The 24,189-nt window shown below is 42.7% G+C and overlaps 1 protein-coding gene across 1 annotated transcript in view; it reads left to right on the plus strand.

The window, feature by feature from the left end:
- PTGFRN (prostaglandin F2 receptor inhibitor) overlaps positions 1-24,189 on the plus strand; it is a 101,944-nt gene that overhangs the window by 66,127 nt on the left and 11,628 nt on the right. Inside the window, exons 6-7 of the mRNA XM_054046616.1 lie at positions 4,305-4,724; positions 16,621-16,728. Of these exons, the coding sequence (XP_053902591.1) occupies positions 4,305-4,724; positions 16,621-16,728 (528 nt within the window). The remainder of the gene's footprint in view (positions 1-4,304; positions 4,725-16,620; positions 16,729-24,189) is intronic.

A 24,189-nucleotide genomic window follows, 5' to 3' on the forward strand; every position in this document is an offset into this window, starting at 1 on the left:
GAAGCAGAACTGTGACCAAGAGGACAAGGTGAGGGCTGGGGCAGAAAGGGAGGCAAGGAAAGAGATCATTCAGGCTCCCTGCCTGAGGCCCAGGAAGTGGCAGGAAGGTGATAGTCCCCTTCTGTGCTGCTTCCCCTTCCTCCTCAGATCTCCCAAAGCCCCCTTGGTAGACCTTATAGTAGTGATACTCAGACATCAGTGGTAAAAGCATCCTGATTGGTTAATAACTTAGGTTGGTTATTAATTAAATCTCACATTCTTTTAACATCATATGCTGCAAAGAGTGCCATGAGACACATTAAAGAGCCACTTGTGGCTTGCGAGCCACAGTGTGAGTATCACTGCCTTATAGGAGGGGACTGGGCAAGCACAGAGTGCCTGGGGGACAGCCTACCTAAGGGGAGTCCCCATCCCCATCTTGCTTACCTTCTTACTTGCAGAAGAGCCAGGAAGTCGGCAAACCCCTATCCATCTCTTCCCACCCCAGCCTGACTCTTGCTGCTTTCAGGCTTGGTCTGTTGAACTTCTGCTGAGCCCTACCACACCCGAATTGATGTGCCATCTACCATTATTACTTGTTATTTAACCAGGTTCTGGGCACTAGATCTTAGCTAGGCAAGTCCAGCAAACTAGGTTTTCTCTTCTTTCCATTTTCTGGCTACAGAGTGGCGAAATAGTTAGATGATTCTAATTCATCCTCTACTCCTAGTGTATCAACCCCTTGTCTGATTTACTTAAATTTGATAGAATAATTCTACGCATTTCCGACCTAACCTGCCAAAATAGGTTTTCTTACAATGGAAACTCAGTTCCAACTTAAACTGTGGTATGCCCACTGCTGCCTAGAATAGGCATTCAGAATCCAGTTGCACCGGTAACTATTTTAATAACTGGTTTCTCTGGAGCAGGTCATGTGAAGAACTTCTTCCTCACACTCCTTGCTGCCTTCTAATCCTCCACAGAGTTGGTGGGCTGTCTCCCATTTCTTTGTGATTCTTCCCTCCTCTTTACTCCCCCTGAGTCTTGCTCTTCAGCCACACGTGGTGGTTGAGGAGCCTAGGTAGGCTCATTGGATGGGCTCAGTAAGGGTTTTTAGGGTGAAGATTGTGGTGCCAGGGAATGAAGAACCTCTTCCCTGCTGCCCCCTCTCTATTCTCTGGACCCCATGCAAGGGTGGGGGAAGAAGAACTGTGACCAAGAGGACAAGGTGAGGGCTGGGGCAGAAAGGGAGGCAAGGCATTACTGTCCATGGGATTTCATTGTATTCCCTCTTACTGTTAACAAACTGTTACTGCTTAATGTGATCACATACTTTACACTTAGAAACGATGACAAGTTAAAATGCCAGTTTATGGAAACATTCAGCTTTCAAACTTGTACTCTTCTAATTAGGAATATCAAAGTTCAAATCTGTGACACATAAATAAAAGCATTGGAAATTAATTGTTTCACAGTACATCCTATATTTGGAGAAAACAGTAGTATTTTAAGTTTATTAAGATTAAAATAGCTTGACAGGTCCCATGAAAACTACAAAGTAGATGCATTTCTACTTAAATGACACTACAAAAAAAAACCCATTATAATAAAAGGCACTTACTGCAACTCTGCATGTGTTCCTTTGAGATACTAATGATCGTGTACGTTGCTGAACACTTCTTCCAAGGGGTCCTAGTGCTTTCAACCCTCCCTGGGCTTCATCCTGCTCCCATTGAAGTCCGTGACCAAACTCCTGTTGACTTCAATACAAGTAGGCTTAAACACATTGACTCCAATGGGAGCTGAAGATGCTCAGTTGTATTGGACCATTATGACAACCAAGTTAATGTAAGTATAAAGAAGTCAAATTCAGTTATGCAGTTATATATTGTCTTTAGCTTATAAACTCTTTGGGGTAGGGACTGTCTTTTACTATGTTTGTTCAATGCCTAGCACAACGGCATACTCAAGGCTGCTAGGTACTACAACAATATAAATAATATAGTGTATCAAAGTCTGTAGAAATGATGGTATGGAAAAATAGAATGTGATTGTATAATTAGACTGTGTTTTAATGTGCACGCATAAGGGGGCAGAGACTTGGCTGTGCATGCAACCACAATTTTGGCATCTCCTGACTTTTTTGAGCACCTAACTGCAATCCTAATATTCTCAAATTTTGTTGTAAGGAATATCTAATTCCATGCTCACCCAGACCACTGCTAACACTATATTCCTTTTCTGTTTCTGCTGATGCTTTATGTAGCATTGCATCGTGATCTACTTCGTACAGTGCTGATTTTAAAGTTGTCATACACAGTTTCTCATTTTGTGCACTGTTTACTCATTGGGAAAACTGCTGCTTACAGGCAAAACCCTCCAAAATGTAATCATGACTAGTATCTTGTTGCTCTCCTGGGGAAGGCAGAAGTATTTATTTCAATTTGGGGGGTACGTGTTGCAGCCTTACTCTAGCTTATTTCCCTGTTGCCCTGTAAAGTTTGCCTTGCACAGCATGACTGGGTTTGTGTTTAATATGGAGTCATTTTCATTACTGGAAGAAAATTCATTGTAGCAAAAACAGTACTGAACACTGAGCTGACTGCTATTTGCACTTCTGTGTTTTCTTGCCATAATAACCAACAGATACCTTGACTCGTGTGGGTTGACTGACAAATATACTGGTGTTTTGTGGCGAAGGTTAGACAGAAAGCATGCTCGTGCAGACCAGGTTAATATGGTCTCCCAAACAGCTCAAGGGGTAACGCTTTAGGGATCAATCTTGCTTTGTTTAGAGGGGACGGGCAATGCCAATCTGGAGGCTTTTTCAACTTATAATGTGGGTGGGTGGGGGGAAAGGTTGTACCCTCTCCACTGGAAGGAGCCATAGCTCATGAGATAGATGGAGGATCAATCCCAGCAATCAGAGCTGTAAAGATATTATTGGGGTCATCCTTTTCCACCCACTTCAGCCAACCTAGGACACTGTTGGAAGTTAAGATAACCCTGAATTCCTCAAGGAAGGGATGTGAATTGGAGCCCTAATTGCTCTGTCTCGTGGATTGGCCTTCGTGTAACTCCTTTTGTTCTTTGAAATGTAGCTAATACGAAGGTCTTATCTAAACGTAGAAATTTCACCACTTTAACTAAATTGTTTGTAAAATGTACTGATGGAAGCTAAACTGAGAGCTGTAAATTGATGCTCTGTACAGCTATTTATCTGACTGGTTTTTAAACTGACTTCAGTGAAACCAGTGCAACTTCTGTGTGCAGACCAGGACATAGATATTATGGTGTTGGGTGTTTTAAGTGCCTCAATAAGTAGGACTGTTCTCAAGTGTGTGATCTTTCCCAGTAGTGAACAATATACTTAAGTTTGCGACTCACTTACCTTTATCTACCTCTGGTTTTTGTTTTTTTGTTGGTTTTTGTTTTTTGCCTATAACTTTTTTGATTCTTTGCTCTTGAGCTCAAACTTTCCATGTCTGGGGATTCTGCTCCCCTCATAGATGCAGACCTTTCCAAAATCCTGTCATTAAGGGATATTTAAGATTCAGGCTCCGACAGACTTGGGAAGGAGCGGGGAAATGTAAGGCAAGTCCTCTGCTCTTTATTTATTGTGATTAATTATGTCAAATATGCAACTTCTAACATTCCAATATTAGTTATGACTGATTTAGACAAATAAGTAGAGTACAGGTGAGAAGTCCAGAGGTGGAGGAAGATGTATCCTGGATTTTTTTCCTACATGTAGAAAGCGTGTGGGGGACTTTTTTGTTCTTGTAACCAAACCTCCTTATGCTCTGATCCCAGCTGATCTTGCAAGCTAAGCCAAATCAGGGTAGGACACTACTTGAATGGATCTTCAAGGCAAACCCGTAGTGCTGCAGGAATTGGTGTTGATCCAAAAGGCTGCAATTTTCATTTTGTCGCTGGTGCGGAACCAATGCCCCAGCACTTTGATCTGAAATGGCACTTCCTATAGCAACATAAAACTGAGGCCCTGATCCCTTTAGGGATTTATTCAAACATAGGGGTAGTATCCTTGATGTCCTAGCCACATCTGTCTTGGGTAATTAAGTTCCACCTGTCACAGTTTCTCTGCCGTGTCTATCAGGAATAATGTTCTTCACCTCCTATCCTAAGCTGTTTATGTAACAGTGTGGGCTGTTAAATAGCAGCCTGCACACTACACCAGCAATAGGTAAAGTGTTCTAGGACTGTGTCTACTCGTTTGTGAAGCATTTTGAAAATCTGCTGGGTTGAAAGGTGCTATATAAATGCAGACAGCTACTTATTGCTTCTGATTTCCTTCCCTCTTTCAGATTATACACTAACAGTGGAGGCGGTGAAACTGAAGCCGTTCTTCGTGGCAGGCCACACCTTTGAGATGACATGCAAGGTGTCTTCCCAAAACATCAAGACCCCGCGTTACTCTGTTCTCATTACAGCAGAAAAGCCACTGATGGACCAGTCAAACCCTCATGGAACCACTCGCATAATCTCCTTGAACCAGGATTCGGTGGTACGACTGGAAGACTGGACAGACCAGACCCGAGTGGATGGTGTGGTCCTGGAGAAGGTTCAGGAGAACGAGTTCCGCTATAGGATGTACCAGACGCAGATGTCTGACGCTGGTCTGTATCGCTGCGTGGTAACTGCCTGGTCCCCAGGCGGTGGGGGCATGTGGCGAGAGGCAGTGAATGGCTTATCCAATCCCATCCAGATAGATTTCCAAACCTCAGGTCAGTACAGAATTCAATGTGTATGTGCTTTGGGAGGGAGCTGAGTGCTGCACGGTGCTTGTGCCAGTGTCACTAACCTCTGAGGTCATTGCTGCTATTCCTTAGCTCATGCTGAGATGGGTCTGGTTGCTAGAATGTTGCGTATCTCCACTCCCCAGGCACTTCTCTGCTGTTCATTGTGTCTGGTTATATCTTGGAATGCTTTAAATGAACTGGGTCTGACCTTGGAGTCCTGGCCCACATTCCTTCCTTCGCTAATACAGGCTTGAAAGTCTCTCATGGCATGACCTATCTCTGAGTGAAGAATGGCTACTACGCTTGCCAGCTCAGTCACTATATTACTGGTATATAACGATTGCTTTGGGAGAGCTTTAATGCTAAAAAGCCACGGAGAATCCTATTTCTGTTCTAAAGCAAACTTAATTAGTTTGGAGTAAAATTGCCCAAGTGCATTTCCTATCGATATAATTGCAAAAAAATCCAGGAAATTGCCAGTTAAGCCAACTTTAACATTGCAGCAGCCTCTGCTTGCATGCCCCACTACCCAAACATCTTAAAACCCAATCATACTTAGACTCCAAAGTGTGACATGGTATTTTGAATTTCAGCAAATACACAACTGCAGTGCATACATCTGTTCTTCAGAATTGCACTCAAACTCTCAACCTTAGCTGCAACATCAACTAGGGTACGTCTTTGCTACCCGCTGTATCGGCGGGTAGCAATCGATTTATCCGGGATCTATATATCGCGTCTCATTAAGACGTGATATATCGATCCCCGAACGCGCTCACTGTTGACTCTGGAACTCCACTAGAGCGAGCGGCGGTAGTGCAGTTGACGGGTGAGCTGCGGCCATCGATCCCGCGCTGTGTGGACCCCAGGTAATTCGATCTAAGATACTTCGACTTCAGCTACACTATTCCCGTAGCTGAAGTTGCGTATCTTAAATCGATCCCTCCCCCCCCAGTGTAGACCAGCCCCTAGATTAAGCTATTTCCAATAGACGGATGTTGTGTGTACTTGTGTGTGTGACTGAGGCATCAGGTAGGTGCATTTCTGATTTGTTATATGTTGCATTCAGTGACTTTTTTTTATGGTGCTGAACCGTCTGGGAGGGTTTCGAGTGGTTATACAAGAGCTGAGGCTGCTCTGGATATTGATGTTGGCTTAACTGGCAATTTCTTGGATTTTTAGTGATTACATATTTCAAATTCCCCAAAAGCATTTCCATCAAAGTTAATGGCTCCATGGGCAAATTGACCAGTTTTTTTTTTTTAATGTATCAATGCAGTTAGCAACTTCATTTTTATCTCTATTCCCGTTCCCCACGTGTTCCTTCCCCTTGCACCGTCTCACTTCTTCTCTGTGGCCCCACGCACAGCCCAGAGTCACATTATGTATCTGAAGCTTTGGGGGAAGAGGAATTCTGGGTTTGAGAGGACAGAGGTTTGCACAAACTGGGATCTGTTAATTTCCAGTTGGCCAAATAGTAATGAAATGATCCTCAACCAGCCAGTATCTAAAACTGAAACATCTTGTGGCAAGGGCCACGGGCTAAGCCTTAAGCAGTCATTATAAAGCAGTCCTCCATTGCAACTGTGCAGGGCTCTGACGCTGTCAGAAACTAGCCCTGCTGAAAGTGCACCTGACCTTATAGAGCCTGGACAATGTTGAGGACTGAACTTCCAGATGAGTTTCACTACTAGGCCTTATTATCACTCCCCCCTTCCTTTTTGCTTATAATCATAAAGCAGACATTACCCATGCTCTGGGCCCATTCAGAGTACCACGGCTAGTTGCTTATCGTTTCAACAGCATGTGTGTTACCTGAATGCTTGTGTTGCCAGTGTACAAAGAGTAGTATGAGAAGCCTGAAAAGGTGGGCCTTTTCCCCCTCCCCCCGAGAAGGGGGTCACTAAAACGACTCTTTTGAATGTATTCATATGGTGTCACTTTGTATTCATGCTAAACAGTTTAAGAACAAGGCACTCCATTAATATCCGCAGTTTGGAGGAAAACCTGTGAGCTATGTAAGGGATGGGTCTGTTTGTTGCATTGCCATCTTTCCTAGCCAGCCTTCCACCTCCCTTCAAAAGAGAATCTTATTTCCCTTTTCAGTCCTTCCAAGAGAAAAAAAGGCTGTTTCCCAAAATAAATCTGGTAAATAGCAAAGGCTGATTTTAAATTTTCACATTTGCGATTCAAGTTTCATGGCACATGAACAGATTTCACAGTCTCATCCGGTTCTGATTGTAATATCATCTGCACTGGCCTTCCCAGTCCCCCCGAGTAGTAGCTTTTCTAAAAGCTCTCTTGCAGCTCGACCTGCTGCCTCACTTTGACTGAGTGATTAGCTGACATTTTAAAATCCTATTTGTCTGAACTGTCTTAATACAGTTTGGATGGGAAATGCTGGTGCTGCCAGACTGAAGCATCTCTGGAGAAAAAGGAACTCATCGAGCTCAATTAGAAGGGACGTTGGCAAACATGCCAAACCAAAAAATGACTTCCTGCTTATCGTTAGGAACAGGGGCACATGTGAGAGTGCATACCACACCTCCCTTCCTCTAGCTCCATTCCTATCCCCGGTGCCTTTTTGTTCTGTTCCTCTATTCAGACAGGCAAGTGAAATTTAGAGGAATGATTACAGGCAAATACAACATGCCTAGCTTTCTAGGGGGAATGAATATCTATGGTTGGGCTTATGTGGAAGATGGGTTAAAATACAACTTAAATTCAGGATACAGTATGGATTGAAGTAATAGTTACAAAGATGAATAGCAAAGGTAGGGAGAAATTAAAAAGCATAGTTTGAGGAGAAATGTTTCGACTAAGATTTGAAGGTACCTCACCAGCCTCAGACAGAAGGTGCCCAATAACAGTAAAGGTGCTTATGCAAATTAATTTACCCGTATATCTCTTTCATGTCAGACAGGAGGTGGTATCCCTGTTTTACTATGAGAAAATAGGTACAGTGTCGGGGTGCTGGAACAATTTGTATAGTGGGGGTGCCGAGAGCCATTAAACCAAACAGTAAACCCTGTATCTAATGGAAACCACTTTACGCCAGGGAGTGTGGCAGCACCCCTAGTTCCAGCACCTACGCACAGAGTTTGACTTGATTGAGGTCCAAGTCGAGAGGCGGAAAGGTAAGGTGGGCTTATTCTACATGGCAGATTCTGCAGAGGGGAAGGCACTCATGAAAACTGTGTGAAGGGAACAAAAGCCAATGGGTGGGGAGTAGTGAGATGAGGTCTTTGACATAGGCTGGAACAAGTCCATGAAGGATTGAAAAAGCTAGAAAGTGCCACTGCAGTAAATCCTGAACTGAGTGGAGGCCTGATGGGGGTGAACTCTGACTTGCTCCAAACGATGCTTCCACCTTCTACTCGGTAATAGCGCTGCCTCACCCTCTGGAATTCCTGACCGTTTAGAAGGGTCACTGCTGACCAGCAAGGCATTTTAGCTGCTGCTGCTAACAATCAGGTTATTTATCTAAACAATTAACAACTGTAGTGTTCCAATCTTCTCCAATTTGACAAGCTCAAACTATGGCAGTATCCTGAGTCCACATTTTGGGGGTAAGGTGCGGGGGTGGGGAATAAATAAGAAAATAGAGAAACTCTCTCAGCAAAGGAAGTCCTTAATGAGTGTTACGTGAAAGCTTTTAGTGGTTGTAGGAATATCCTTCTGTGTCTTTATTGATTTCTGTCTGGAGCTGGGGGACTTGTTGAATTGGAAGTGCTTTCCTCTAACCTGGCTTCCTCCCAGATCTGTTTTGTCCAAGCCTGGCTGTGTTTCAAGGAAAGCTTTTTTTTATTGCACATGCACCTTGTGAAACGTGACCTGTTTGAATGGCAGGAGGCCTGTAAGATTTTTATATACAAGCTGGAGACTGCACACGCAAACTCCAATATTTCCCACCAATAATAATCTTGAAATGTGGCATTGTTATGAAAAGTTTTCCAATGAATATTTGTGGGAAAATGTCTCCCTCCAGATTTTTTCCAGTGGTGGCACAACTTGCTGGCTCCAGGCAGAGGCCACCTTGTTTCTTTGCTCAGTGCTGAATAAAGATGAATTTACTGCAGTAAATTCATGGTCTGAAACTTAAAGGAAAAACCTACTTGAAATTTCATTAATTGAAAGATGTGATGAATCTATATTTCAGAATCACATAAATTAGAAGTATGGGGGAGAGAAGCAGAGGGGAACTACTAGGTATAGTCTACGGCAGAAGTTGGCAACCTTTGGCACGCGGCTCGCCAGGGTAAGCACCCTGGGGGACCGGGCCGTTTTTTTTACCTGCTGCATCTGCAGGTTCGGCCAATCGCGGCTCCCACTGGCCATAGTTCACCGCTCCAGTCCAATGGGGGCTGCGGGAAGTGGCGCAGGCCGAGGGATATGCTGGCCGCGGCTTCTCACGGCCCCCATTGGCCAGGAGGAGCCACAATCCACCCAACCTGCGGACGCAGCAGGTAAACAAACCAGCCAGGCCCACCAGGGTGCTTACCCTGGCGAGCCACGTTCCAAAGGTTGCTGACCCCTGGTCTATGTACTCCCAAAACCTGAGTCGATTGAAGATTGTTCCCTAGTGGATAGCTTCATAGATTTTTATGGCCAGAAAGGACCATTGTGATCATCTAGTTTAACCTCCTGCATAACCTGCCACAGGACTTGTTTTAATTTCTGCTGCAAGTCCAATAGCATTGATTGTGATTGAATTAAAGCATATCTTCTAGAAAAACATCCAGTCTTGATTTAAAGATTTCCAGTGATTCTCCAATGTTTTTTTTTGGTCTACTTTGAAAAGTATCCTGAAATGGAAGAACTGTCGTTTCCTTTGGGAGATTATTCTGCAGTCTAATAGTTCTCACTGGTGGCAAATGTTTCTTGATATCCAGCCTGAAATCTCCTTCTCTTAATTTCATGCCATCACTCCTAGTGACATTTCCTGGCACAACCCTAAGCAGTTCTTCTCCCTCCTTAGTGCCGGCATTCTTCAGATACGTGTACACGTGTCCTCTCTTAATCTGGCCAAACCGTGTATCTGTTTAGTTATTTAAGCGCCTCACAAGGTGGTCCCTTTCATAGTGCACACTCCTCCAACCCAAAGCTCATGATCCTTCCTAGCCCTCCTTCAGACCAGGCTTCTTAATAATTAGAACTACTTGTAACATGTTGAATACTTTCCACCTCAGGGTATAAGCCGTGCATGCTAGGTGATGTTAGAGCTGCTCCTTGATACAGTGAAACACCCTTGCTAGACCAGTGCCCCAATTCTCTCTAACCTAAAGGATTTGTTGTTAGCCCACTTGGAGAAATTCTCCGGGTCCTTTGAGGGCAAAGGTCTATTTGGCAACTGAAAGGTGCTAAATCAACAACAACTCTGGAGACTGGTGACTACTAAGACTCTGAGCAATGTTAACTTCTTATTCCACGATAGGTCTTTTTCACTGCACCCACAGGGGATCACCACTAAGAGAGAGGAGTGTTCACTTTCCCATAGCCCTTTCCATCCCCCTGCTGAGCTGGGTAACAAAGGTCTAATTAGCACTTAACTGCATGTGTGGTTTTTGTGTCGTGGACCCCTATCTGCTAGGCCTCAGACTGGGATGAAAACATTCATTTCACACAGGTCATTGTACAGCCATCAGATAGTAATGGGTTCATTCTTCTTCCTAGCTGGGCCACAGTTGAGCCAGTGACCTTGACATGAAAAGCTTCCTACTCGTGTACCCAGAGGCACCCCAGTCACCCTGCAATTCAGGTGGCTTATCCCATAGAGTTAAATTCTTTTCCATAATCCCCCCCAGATACTATTTAGAATGGCTTCTCCCACAGCATGGTTACACAGAGATCCAATACAGTATTTCTGTTCCATAGAAGTGATTTGGTTGTGTGTGGGGGGGCGGGGGTGAGTTGTAATGTGCTTCTGTAAAGTAAGATGTGAGAGAGATAAGAATCGAGCTTGGCTTCACTCTGCTGGCTGCCTCCAGAGAAACCCCAGCAAAGGGTGAAAGCTGGTGAGAGTCAGAAACAAAAGGGAATTTAAGAAGCTTCTTGGTGTAATCTTCAACTCTGGATTACATCTGTGAATGAGCTCATTACACAGCAATGTTTTATCACTTGTTTTGGAAGGAGCAAAGATAAACCAAGAACTGTTGAAATGTGAGCTGCGTATTTGTTGTTAAACTTGTGATTAAAATAAAACTGTGCCCTCTGCTAACCCGGAGATCTAACTTCTCTTTTCCTTCTCTTTCTGCATCACACACTTGATCAAATATATTTGTCTTAATCAGGGAAGTGAATGAAGAGCAATACAGCAGAAACTCCCTGGCAAGAAATCCCTGTATTTTCTACCCTTTATTAGTGGGTAGAAAGCTGTTTAGTCATCATAGTTTTTTCCCCTCGTCAATTTGTAGTTGGGACTGTAAACCACGGATTAAAGTACAGAGGGTTCTTTCCAGTAATAACTGTTATGAAATTTGGGATGGTGCTGGTTAGGGAAATCTATATAGAAAGAATAAAGGCAGTGGGGGAGGTGGAGAGAAGAAGGAGTTTATTACTTGGAGAAGAGCAGATTATGGTCTCTTCAGTACAATAGTGGATGGCTTAGTGCCAGGGCAGTTATGAGTAATATTTTTGAATAGAGAAAATTTGCAGATTGCATCAATTTTTCCTCACATGGTTTATGGCACTGCCTGATTTCAAGTAGAAAAGGCACACAATGATTGCTGTCTGGCTGTTGAGGAAGACAGTATGTGACAGAATTCCTTGTTTGTACTTCTGATTCTGAGTCCCAGTTACCTTAGGCAAGTTACTTAACTTCTCTGTCCCCCACTTTTCCCATCTATAAAATAGGGATAATACTTGTCTACATGAAGCTAAATTTGATTTTTGTATAGTGCTTTGAGAACACAGTCTAAAATGCAGTATAGAAGGCCAGAAGTTAAGGTTGCCATCTTCCATTATAAATCCTTTTTCCCATTACTTCTAACTTTCTGAAACATTTATTTTCTGCGCTTTACTTGGTCTTGATCCAGCGATCTAGAAAGATTGATTGCTATCAATTCAGATGTTTTTATTTTAAATTCTGTGTATGAGTCTTTAAAAATAAAAGGAAAACAATCCTTAAACTCAGAGGTTTTGTGCAAGTATAACTCAATCAACTAAGCCAATTTTGTTCAAGCCTGGCTTCTTGTGTAGATGTCTTTTGAGCTCTAAAGAATAAACCAAGCTTGATGTCGTTTGCACCATTAGCTTTTTTCAGTGTATCCACAGAAGAAATTGCTGAAACTTTTTAAAAAAATCTAAAGCTAAGTCACTTCAAACTGCTAGGCACTGAGATGTACTCTATTTTTTGGGTTGAACTAAACTCTCTGGCCCAGAATTTTGGCCAGGAGAGTTAACCAGCAGTGGCATTCAGAAGGAATTAAACCAAATAAATCCTGGTCCTGGAATTTACAAATTCCCATTTAGCAACTTTTACTCTTGGTTGTTTTTTAAATTATGCTTAACCTCATTTCTCCCTTACCCCCTCCCCCCCCCCCCACTCCCAAAATCAAGGTGGTGTAATGTTGGACTTGAGTAATCGGTCTTTCAGAAATGAAGAACTGTGGTTGAAAGATCTATTTTAACTTAGTCATTATTATGTTTATAGCTTTTTAGTATAACAACTTTTTAACCTTTACAACCATAATATAGTAGAATAAAAACAGGTATTTATTATTACCTGAGTACGTACCACAGTTTACTGTCTGAGTTCGATCTTGGTTTGATTTTTAAGTTTCAGTGAGATTTATAAAATGTCAACTTAATTTCAAAACTAGGGAACCAGTTTTCCTCTAAGAATGCTTGTCTGTAAAGTTAATGTTCAAACTTTTTCATTGGATTTCTTAGCTTGAGTCAAAGCTAAATTGGCTTAGACCTTGATTTTTCCAAACTTGAGGTCATTCAGCTTTAAATGTTCCAGACTTTAAACCTACCGAATAATATTTTCAAACTTGGCTTGATTTAGGTCTCAATGAGATCTATAAAACAAGTCATGTGATTTGTACTGTAACTGAAATTTCTGTTTGTAGTTTATAATAGTGACTGTCCATATGACTGGAGCATGAGGTAAAACCAACCTGATTTGCACCAATGTCCCAGAAGTCTTTACTGTTGCTCATTAAACTTGGGTGCCCTGTGCTAAGAGGCATGCCTGAAAGCTGCATGCTGTTGCACTGATGCTAGTGCTTGCCAAGATGCTTTTCTTAGAGCCCTCAGAAAGAAAATGCCCAGCTAGCGGGTTTTTTGCTATGTATGCTTTAGCTGACAGATCACAACTTTGTTTTTCTGTGGGAGTGGTTCACTGTTCATTCCTGCTCATCTCTTCCTATTAGCTTTAACTGAAGTCAGGGCAACTGGTTTAAACGGGGAAACATAAATCAAGGCAATAGCACTCTGAATGAAAATAAAGATTACTTTCAGCTGCCTTTTTTTTTTTTTCTTTTTTTTTAAAGGAATGGGGAGTTGGTGGCTGCAGGGGACTTTTAGAGAGTTATAGAGCACTTCACAGCTAGGTCACTAGTACAAATCCTGCCCAAGTGGGTAGTGACCAAAACTTGTTACTTTCTGATAGTGTTTCAGTGGCCTGTGTGAAATAGAGTTGGTCATCTCAGTCCAATTCCTGGTTAAGTGCCCACATCACAAACAATCATAAACATGAGCATTGATTGTCCTCAGGTACTTGCAACTTCTGCAGAGGGACAAAGAATTGAATGAGTCATGAGCTGGTCTCTTCAGGCCAGTGGTCAGGCACACACAGTGGTGTGAGAAGTGGGATGGTGCCTCACTGGGAAAGTGCTCCCATCGAAGCCATAATTGTGTGGACAGAGTTTCCCATATTGTCATCCTAGCAGCTTTTACTATAACAGAGCTTGCTTAAAACATTGTTTAAAAGAGGAAGCCCAAGATTTTTAGTCTGTTGGATGAAGAGAGAGAATGGTGACCCCTGAAATGTTTCAGGGCTTTCTGTTGAAGACCAGCACTTCTGACGTAGGATGATGGCATTCTTCCCTCCTCCTACCTTTCTTTGTGCTTCAGGGACAATTTTCCCCAGCGTGGAGATGATTTGCAGGAGTTGTGTACTCTGGAAGGGAACTAATGATTTCCCGCTGGTTACTGTGGTTTACCCAGGGGAAGTGTGATCATTAAATGATGGACATAGGGAAGCAGCTGCTCTATTTGTTGCATCAGTATTGCCCTAGAAACGTGGGCATGCTGGTGACAAGCAGGGAGATGCAGCTGATGGTCTGAAAGCAGAAATTCTCTTTTATAAGAGATGAAAAAATTTGATCTGATAATGACCTAAGCACTTTGACTTCTGCTTTTAAGTTCTTTCATGGTAAAGGGTGCTCAGATTCTGCCCAGCTGAGAAGCTGCACTGGCAACTTGCTGGGGCCTTGATGGCTGCAATCAATGTCTATAAAATGGAGTAGATCGCAGATGACCTCATCTTTAATATAGAGATGTGATCTGCAGAAACTACAGGTCACAATGTGCGATGTTCTGTGTTGATAACTGTCCCCTCCGCCTGCACACACACAGAGTATCAAGGCTATGCTTCTGAAACACTCAGCAGGGGAAAGTGACATTGACAAGGATCAGACAATTCTTCTCTCACTCTGTCTGTCCATGGTCTCTAAGGAAGTATGTACAGGAACGCAAGCTTGATTCTCTTCTCCCTACCAATATAGTGGCAGGATCTGTGGGAATGCAGTGGTTCTCTCCTGACCTGAAGTCAGAGTTCACTCACTGATGCTGAACCGCTGCACTTGCTTACTGTAAAATGGAGTGCATATAAAACAGGATACAGTGATTATGGTGCCATTCAAATTCAGTCAACACTGCAGCACATTAGACTCTGGGAGGGCAGTGGTACTGCAAGCAAACATGGCAATCTCATGCATTGAGACTTTGATGTTTTATAAATCTAAATAAAATCAAACGAAGGGATGCTGGCCTGAATGTGATGGTTAACACTGACTTTGTAACAAGTGTGTTAGCATCTTTAATTTCTAGCTGCACAGCTCACTGAAGACTAACAGGAAAGAGCTTAATTTGTTTTATTTGAAGAATGAACGTTATAACACCTCTTATGACAGTGAGATTGCTGGCTATCTTTGGAAACAATTTGAATTTTCATAGGAAGATCTTGGACAGAGTCTGAGGAAGTGGTTGTGCTAATATTCCTTCCCCTTTCCTTGTGGGAGGGAGGGCTCAACATGTTAACTTTTTAAATGTGTGTGTATTATAATGCATTTATAAGGCACCCATCACCATAGCATCTGAACTTTATAATATTCTGGGTCTCTTATTTCCATAAATATGTTCTAGCAGACTCTTCAAGTCTCAAGCAATAGTTCATAAAACTTCTAAGGCTTCTTTGTTATTCATTTATCTCCATGTTTTCAGGGACATCTTACACTTTTATATAATGCCTTTCATGTGACAGCGGTTTTATAAACTTGCATAGGTAGACATTGTTTCATCACTGCCAAAATGCAGCCATTTCGTGGGGGTGGAGGGAATGGGAGATTTAACTGCACACAAGAGTGTTGCACTACAGTTTAACAGAAAGTAAAGAAAATTATGCCCATTTGAAATCATAGGACAAATTTAGGAAGCCACAAAGTAATTGCTTCCTCTTAATTGGAATTTTGGCTCTTGTAAAAAGTTCTCTGTAATCTTTGTGGACCACAAATAGTCAGCCCTCTGCGGTCTTCAATATCTCAACCAAAAGGTTACACTTCCAGTGGCACAATGCCCTTATTCCATTCCAGAGCATTGGTTCAGTAGTGACGTGAAGAAAGAGTACAATCTACTCAGTCGCTAGTACAGCTTCCTACAGAAACGTGGATTTTCCTAGGAGGTTTCCCATCAGAAGCCTGACAGGACTCTGCAAGAATTATGAAGATTATTGGATTTAAAGTAGGGCGTAGACCACAGAATGATGGAGACAGCCATAGACGGTGCTGTCTAGTTTCTCACCTCTGTGGTAGGTGAACCCTTATTTTAGTAGAGGACTCATATTATGGGATGATCAGATATCTGTTCTTCAGTCTTGTACCTCTTTTGTAGGCAGAGTACTAGGCATGTAAACCTATGTGAAGTACCATCACTCAGACATTAAGTTTGCACCATGGATTTGGTACTGGTCAAAAGTCGGTGTCTCGATCTAAAGGCTTTTCTGTGGTGCACATCACCATAGTAGCTGAGCACCTCACCACACCCCTGTGAGGGTATATCCATATCACCATTGTACAGCTGGAGGAGTTCAGACACAAATGTTTTGACTTGCCTAGGATCATAGAAGAAGTCGTATATGGTAAAGCCAGGACCCACATAAAGAACATATGGAATTGTGGCCATATAATAAAGGTTACATGTTTTAAGAGGTGAATTGGGTTTTGTTCAGCTCCTAATAGATATGTCCACATCACACACATCAGTGGCTCCGCAATCAAAGCGGGGGGAAAGGAGGTCGTCCAAGACTGAACAGGTGAAAGTCACCCACAGGGGCCTCCTCCAGGGCAAGTGGGAGGCACATTGGCAGAGGACAGTGTGGGGTAAACTCCTGCCGCCAGACTGTGTCTGTTCTATGTATCCGTAGACAACTTCAGAGCTGGTGATTGGTACTTTCCACCGGCATGAAATTCAGTGTCGTAAAGAATATGTAAGTGGTTCCATAAATCTTCACTCTGAGAGCAGAGGCAATATATTAGTCATCTGACAGCAAAGTGCTTCACAAACTAACCTAGATTATTTTAAGTACTGGTTAAAAGCTTTTGGGTAACACAAAGAAGGAACCGTGAATGAATAATGAGATTAAATTGCTATCTTTTAGGTCCTGTGTTTAATGTCTCAGTGCATTCGGACAACCCGACGGTTTACCAGGGCGAGCTGGCAGATCTGCTCTGCATTGTCACCATCGACGGAGTGGCACTTGAGCCAGGTACCCCACTGAACTTTATTTCATTTTTGTTTTTTGGAAATAACTCAATTACCTTCACTGTACTGTACAACACTGGCAATTGGGATGCTATTCGAATAGGTCTAAAAATCAAGAACCACCCCAAAGCCCCATAGTACTAGTCAAAGCAAGGAAGGATATAGAAGATACACACACATATAACCTTTTTGCCTGTATATATAAAACAAACTAGGTTCTCATTTCATATCCTAGTGAAGAGGGGTCCTCATCACAAATCTCCGTTACTGTTCACGCTAACAGTCCCCATTGCTGGCAGTCTCAGCAAAGAGCCAAAGAATGAATGCACTGTGGGCCCAGTCACCCTTCGTTAGGAATGAGATTCATTGTCAGGGCAGTGTGGGAAAAGCTGTGTATCTTCTGTGGATAGTCATTAAATCTCCACGTGTCAGCTTAGCACTGTTTGCCCAACACTAAACTTACTTTATATCTTGTTTTTACCATTTTAAAATTTAGCCAAAATGCTAACAATCCTTTCTCATTGCTGAGCTCTTTAGTAATGAGTCTGCTTCTAGATTCAGGAACTTTTGTATGAAATATCAAGAAGAAATGTTGCACTCTGTTCATTGCTAACATGGCAGGAGGCACACTGAATGCAAACCTTAAAAGGCCGTGAGGTTCAGAGAAGCACCGAAAGTTCAGATGCCTGCTTGACACTAGCGTGGCTGATCCCGATTTGGGGTAAAAATACCGTGAAATAGCTTTATATGATACATTTGTGCTTTGAGAGATCAAAAAGCTCAAAAACAAACAAAAAAACCTAGGTTTGATGAGAGTTTTGGATGAAGGTTTAGCTTGGTTTATATTCTCTTCAATTTGTCCCTATTTGTTATGTAAATTAATACATGTGACACTTATGACCTCTGTAAGTATGATGCGTCTCCAAAAAGAATAAATAAATCTCTTTTTAGTATAGAAGCTTAGAACATGACATACCAAGAGATAGTAAAGACTCACCACCTTATAAAGTTCCAGGCTAGCCAGGTATATATGAATATAGAGGCAAATGCAGTGTACATTGTAGTGAGGTTTATTATATGACTGTTCTGGGGGTATGTGGAGAACGAGAGATTGGAGGTATCTGGACAAGGGATGGAAGGATGATAGAGAACAGAGTTTTACACTGGAAAGGTGACCTCTCCAGGGAACTGCCAATCCCTATGGCCAAGGTGTGAATAGTGCAGTCTCATTGGGGTTGAGATGATTATTGATTATTGAAAGCATTGATAGTGCTGAGAATTAGAAATGTCCCTGTCACCCAGAGCAGTCAGTGCAGAGTTTCCATTATCATAGCACTGAAGATCTTTGTAATCGATTCTGCTTCTGGGAATTGTCTCATTGTGCTTGGCAGATCTCTGTTTCTGCAGTTCCGTAGGTCTGTAACAGCTGGGCAAACAGACCCATATTCAGCTTGTACGGTGGACGTGCACAGCAGGGAATGACTAAGTGTGGAATTGTGACAGGTGTCCAAGTAACTTAGTCAGTGGTCTGTGCAAACCTTGTTTAACAAGATTTGGGATTCAAACCAGTCCCATCTGTGTCCTCCTGGAGAAGCCACATCTGGGCCCTTCAGGCATGCTTGAGAAACTGGCACCTCTCCAGCCCTCTGCTGGACCTGTGAATGGGAGTCTGATATCTTTTTGGCCTGTTGGTGGCCTGGCCTATTTTTATTGAGACATCTCTCCATATCACAAAATTTAATTCACAACTGGAATTAATAACCCAATCTTAGCAGAGATGTCAAGAAATTGAACAGACCATGGAAACTCCCCCCCGAATTGGAACTGACACACAATGCTGGGGAAAGCTTGCCACAACTGAATGCATACAGAAGAGTTGATGTACTTTCTGGGTTGACTGGGGCGGGGAGGACTTCTGAGTCTCTTGAGATAACTGGAACAATGTTTTACAGGTCTCCCTCTGCCACCAGGGTGTGGGAAGTTAAGTGAAGGCAGAGCAGACATCACTGCTCTGCCAACTGTCTGCTTAACTTGCACAGAAAGGTAGCACCACCCCTGGCCCAGCCTGCATCTTCTGGAAATCATAGAAGTCAAGTCTCCATATTAAATACTTGCTGTTTTGGTCTCTGACCTTCCAGAATTGTTCATTCTAGGTTATCTCACGAACACAGAAGAGCCAGTGGATTTGAAAGGATCTTTTTTTTTTTTGTTTGTTTGTTTTTGTTTTTTCAGGCAGCAGACATGTTGTTGAGTGTATTACGCCCAGATTTATGATGAACTGTTTTCATCTAAGCTTTGCAGCTCTCCTTCACAAGTGTGCAATTCTAATAGATGTTTATATTTCCTTGAGTAAGGAAGGGAAACTTTTGGGGTGATCTATTTACACACTCCTTAATTTTCATAGCCATCTGTGCAAAGTACTTATAGGAAGATTTTGAAATATTTGCTGTGCTTGAGAGAAGACAATATCCTTCTCTTTATCTGTCAGCCTATCCTCCTTTTGTTACACCCAGGATCAATTAGAGTACTTATAATACTACTGGTTCTAGGTCAGACTTAGGTGGGGCAATGTAACTTGTCTTAGCTAGCTGAACATTTATCCATCATTGAAGGCACTTTTGGATGTGTCCCTGAGTGCTCTGCTTTGGCTACAACACTATTCAAAGAAGTGCTGCTGCTGCTTTGAGCCCCCTCATGGAGTGTGCATTATGGAGGGCTGGGACACTGGAACTTCTGTCCCTTCTAGATTCTTCATCTGGGAGAGCCAGTTTGTTAGTTTAACAACTGTGATTGGTGCACTGAATTTGAATGGGAAAAAAAAATATTTTACTTCTTTGAGTAAGGTAGTGCCTCTGGTGCCTCAAGGGCAGAGTCTCTTCTATTCTGTAAAAATTCTTATTCTAACAGATAACAATGTCTCCCAAATGACTCCTTCATAGGCCTGTATTCTCAGGTGCTTGAGAGTATTACGGTGTCTCTCTCTGAAAAAGTAGTTTTATGTGCTCCAGACAGACCCAGTGAGTGCCCTGGAAAATTAACAAAGCCAGCTTCTTTACCTATCTTGAAGTGGTACTCCTCGCTCTCGAGGAGGCCCTATTCAACCTCATATAAATTTAGCAAACAAAGAGGGGTTTCAAAATTGTGATTCAGCACAATCACAAGATGCTAAAAGAGCTCCATTCTGTCGAGTGGAAGTGTATAGTGTATAGTAGCTGGGCTGGGAATAGGATTCACTATTCTGAGGACTGAGTGGCCAGAAAGTAGCTAAAACCCAGACAGCTTAGTCCTGTGTGTCAAATTGGAATATGCATAACAATGTGCCTTACATGTTGATGATTTTAGCCAGCCTAGAGGGAGAAAGCAGGACACCACCACATTAGTCTGCCTGTAAAGAGGACCTGAGAGTTTCATCACCCAAAGGGATCAGCAGCCCCCTGGATATAATTTTTCTCCGTCATAATATCCCAGGGTGCATTTAGCCTCTCTTTTCCCGGTGCCTGATATCGACTAATATAAGACTGTATGGTAGGGGCAGGGAAGAATGGCAGTGAATTTGTGGTGACAGTGATCTGTTCCAGTGATCCAAAAATGGAGACACTTTTTGTTCCCCGGTTAAAATTGATACTTAGTATGAACAACTGGCATGGGGATGGAGGAAAGATTTTCTTGCTTTTGGGGATGCCAGTGTATAACCAAATATTTAAATATGCTGCTTAATTGATCAGATCCTGGGAACAGCTGGACATATTTGCTATTAATCTTTAGAGAGCACCGAATTCATGTCCTGCTGTTGCTAAGTTTCCCAATATTTTGTAATATGAAAAATCACACAAAACTCAGGAATAAAGCAAATGATTTTGGCACACGGCCCCTTCAAGGGATATAGTAACGAGGAAATCTTTCAGACAGACAAACTCTCCCCCTGATTCTCTGAGTGTGTCGGTACTGAGTCACTAATTGCGCACTGTGTATACTGATTAATAAGATATGTTGGCATAATACTATTATGCCACGGTGTAATTACAAAAGATAGATCTGGCATTCTCAAAATGACAGCAAGATCTTGTAACTTTCAACTCATTATCTCTGTATGAAGGAAAAAGAGAACCTCAAATTAACAGTATAATTTTAAACAGAAAACAATTCTTCAAAGGTATGAATTTGCCTGAGGCATTAAAAGGACTTGTTTGTTAAAATTTTATTCTGCAAGTGTAACCGTGTGTGCCGGGGGAGACAATAGGTCACAGCTGTGTCATCTTTGATGTCATGAATCCTGGAGAATGTCTAAGTGTTTTTACTATAACTGGATTGAGCGTGTCTGATGTACAGTATGTTGAAGTAAGAGGAATTTATGGGTAATGTATATCTTCAGAGATTAGGTGTAGCCAGGATGTGTGGACCTGTTACCTCAGGTCACAGTTTCAAACTCAACCCAGGTTGGTGGAGACAAAAAAAATAATGGCTGTCTTAATGATTTTTGAAATGAGTGCGTGGTTCTCAATCTGGCTTCTTGTGGACTGGTGCCCGCTACCACATTCGGCACTAACAGGCCCCCTTTTAAGCAATCTCTGCAGAAGTCAAGAACTGACTGGGCTATGGAGATGGAACTCTTCCCCTAGAAGTGGTCGGTCCAGGTGCAGAGTGAGGGACACTGGTGGTGAAGGGAGCAGGCAAGACAGGGTGAAATCCTGGCCCTATTGAAACAAAGGAGATTTTTTCTCTTGATTTCAGGTGGGCCAGGATGTCACCCTGAGTAACTAAAAGTAGCCTCTGCAGTTACAGGAAGTAGGGGTGATCTACAAGGACTGTCTGTCAACAAATGTGCTTCCAGGCATTAACTGATCCCCAGGTGGGGTTGGGTAATGTTTCCCTTCTCCAGAACTGCAAAATACACTAGGTACTTTTATGGGGGTTCTGTGGCATCTTCTGGTATTGGCCATTGTTTCAGTCAGGATAGTGAACTTACTGGGTGAATGGACTATTTGGGGATGCCAGTGTCTCTGTTGCTATATAGTGTGCCCCTATCTGCTGTCTTTCCCTCTTTTCATTACAGAAGACATTGTACATGAAAATAGGACATTTTATTCCATAGCGTTTATCTGCTCCTGCTACATATTTCAGTCCTGCTTATGGGTACTTCCAGGTCAATTAATCATATTACAAACAGAATTATCCCCTCCAGTATGGGAATATGTAACAGGATTTGAAATGCAATATGTAGCTATTAGAGAGACAAGATAGGTGAGGTAATATCTTTTATTTTACACAGAGCTTTTCTTCAGGTCCCTCCTGAAACATGAAGAAGAGCTCTATGTAAGCTTTATCGCTTGTCTCTCTCACCAGCAGAATTTGGGCCAATAAAAGAGATTACCTCACCCACCTTGTCTTTCTAATCTCCTGGAACCATCATGGCTACAACTCTATGTGCATACATAGATGTGGCACCTGCTAACTACAGATGAGCCGAGGAGATACCCCCTGCAAGTGTAGGGTAGGGCTAGATATTGAGATTGAAGCTCAGATCAGGACTGATGGTGCTGATATCCTGCAAAATGTTAGTGATATTTTGGTTGCACCTTATTCAGAACTGGAAAACATGGACTCTTTTCAGTTTTAGATCTGACGTGGATCCAAAATTGTAGAGACTGGTTTGGATATGGGAATTCAACTAATTCATATTCAGTATCTCCCTCTTCTGCTGCCCCGCCCCCTCCCCCCAACACCGATCTGTATCCAAAATTCATAAGGACGTGAGCTTCAATTTTGACCCATCTCTGTGCTTTATGTGTAGGGGAATAAGAGATGCAGATAATGTATAGAAGCAGCAGAATTGTGTCTAAGGCTGCATCCTCATTACACTCAAAGCCATGCTAGCTACTACTACATCTGAGGCACTTGTGTGGTAAGAAGAGCTCAACACAGTGTGGGCTACTGATTATTTAGTTAAGAACAGTATTATATGTGTGCTGTGTATTATCTAGAGCCCATTGACTACAATGTGGCCAGGCTGGCACACCTCAGGATAAAGTCCCTGACTCTGGTGATCAAGGAAATAGTGTTAGGCCTCTCCTGCTTATCTTCCTGACATTGTGGATAGTTCAGGTAGAGAATGGTCCATACCACCCCTATCGTCCCGACACACTGATTATGAGAATATCTCATTATTGCTGTCAGATGGGATCCATCTTTAGCAGGAGCTTTAGACAAGTTTGTGTTAAATCATAGTTTTTTACGCTCTCTTTCTTTAGCAGCTTTCTGTTTATTACTCATATGTAATAGCATCCATGCTGGTTTTCTAACCTGCTGTGCAGTGCAGTGGGGCATTAACATAGAGGATGTTGCAGTGATTAAACTGCATCCTCAGCTGCCAGCCTAATAGGGTTAAAAGTGCAGATCTGCTAAATGGATCAATATGATCTTGTATGAGCACGGAAAGGGACGGTTGTACTGATGGACTCTGACTACCTGTCAGCCGGTGTTAGAGGTGGCAGTCACAACAAAGACACTTGGTAGATTATCTCCTTTCAAGTGCAATGTGTGCAAGGCATAGTCCCTTCTGAGACATAACTAAAGTAAAACTTTGGCAGAAAGGTGGGCTGTTTCATGGGCAGGATGTGAAGGCAAATATTTAGTGATATCATTGTGTGGGTTGTTTTATGAGCAATTCTAGCATGCTCATCGCTGTAGTACCCGAGGGCCTGCCTTTTTATGTTGAGCACACTAACTACAGCTGGGAGCTTGTCTTTTTAGAGGAGAGACGTCTCTGCAAGCACGAGGGATTAGACAAGGTCAAGGATATTGTTTGGAAACTATTACCCACTAGCAAACTTCTAGCATTCTGCTCCTCAGCCCTTGTGCTTTAGTTTAACCATGTGGGAGTTACAAATGTCTTAGCCAGCTTCTAGGCTTGCTTAGCAAAGACTCACCTATGAAATTAAATTTGAGATTTCAGTCTAAAATAGCAGGAAAAAGACAAAAATAGAAGATCGGCTGCTGCCCCCAGTAAGTAACCCTGTCCCTCGCCCAACTATCTATAGCCTTCCTACCGTTGTACCCCAGCCCAACTTCATGGCACACTTACCCTCCCCACAAGTACCTGCACGATTTACCCACTCTCCCATAGTTGCTAAACTTGTGTTTTGACAATATCTTAATCCCATTCCTCTTCAGCTGCTAAACACTCATGTGCTGCCCTCTGCTAAAGCACCCCAGTGTGACTTTTCCATCTGCCGGACTGTTCTGTTCCCCTGCAGTAACCCTCTCACTTCCCTTCCTCTGGGCCCGCTGACAGCCCTTCCGAGGTGCTAAAAATCCCTTGCTACCATCCCTGAAAAAAAGCCCCAACCACCCCACTAAGTGTCCTAGCCCTGACTCTTCCCTTTCTGCTACCTCTGCTTTAGCAAGTGCCCACGACTCCCATAAACTCTGTCATAATTAGATAGAATTACGAGGATTAATGCCAAAT

Source organism: Malaclemys terrapin, chromosome 1 (genome assembly GCF_027887155.1).
Source record: "Malaclemys terrapin pileata isolate rMalTer1 chromosome 1, rMalTer1.hap1, whole genome shotgun sequence".
Lineage (NCBI taxonomy): Eukaryota > Metazoa > Chordata > Testudines > Emydidae > Malaclemys > Malaclemys terrapin.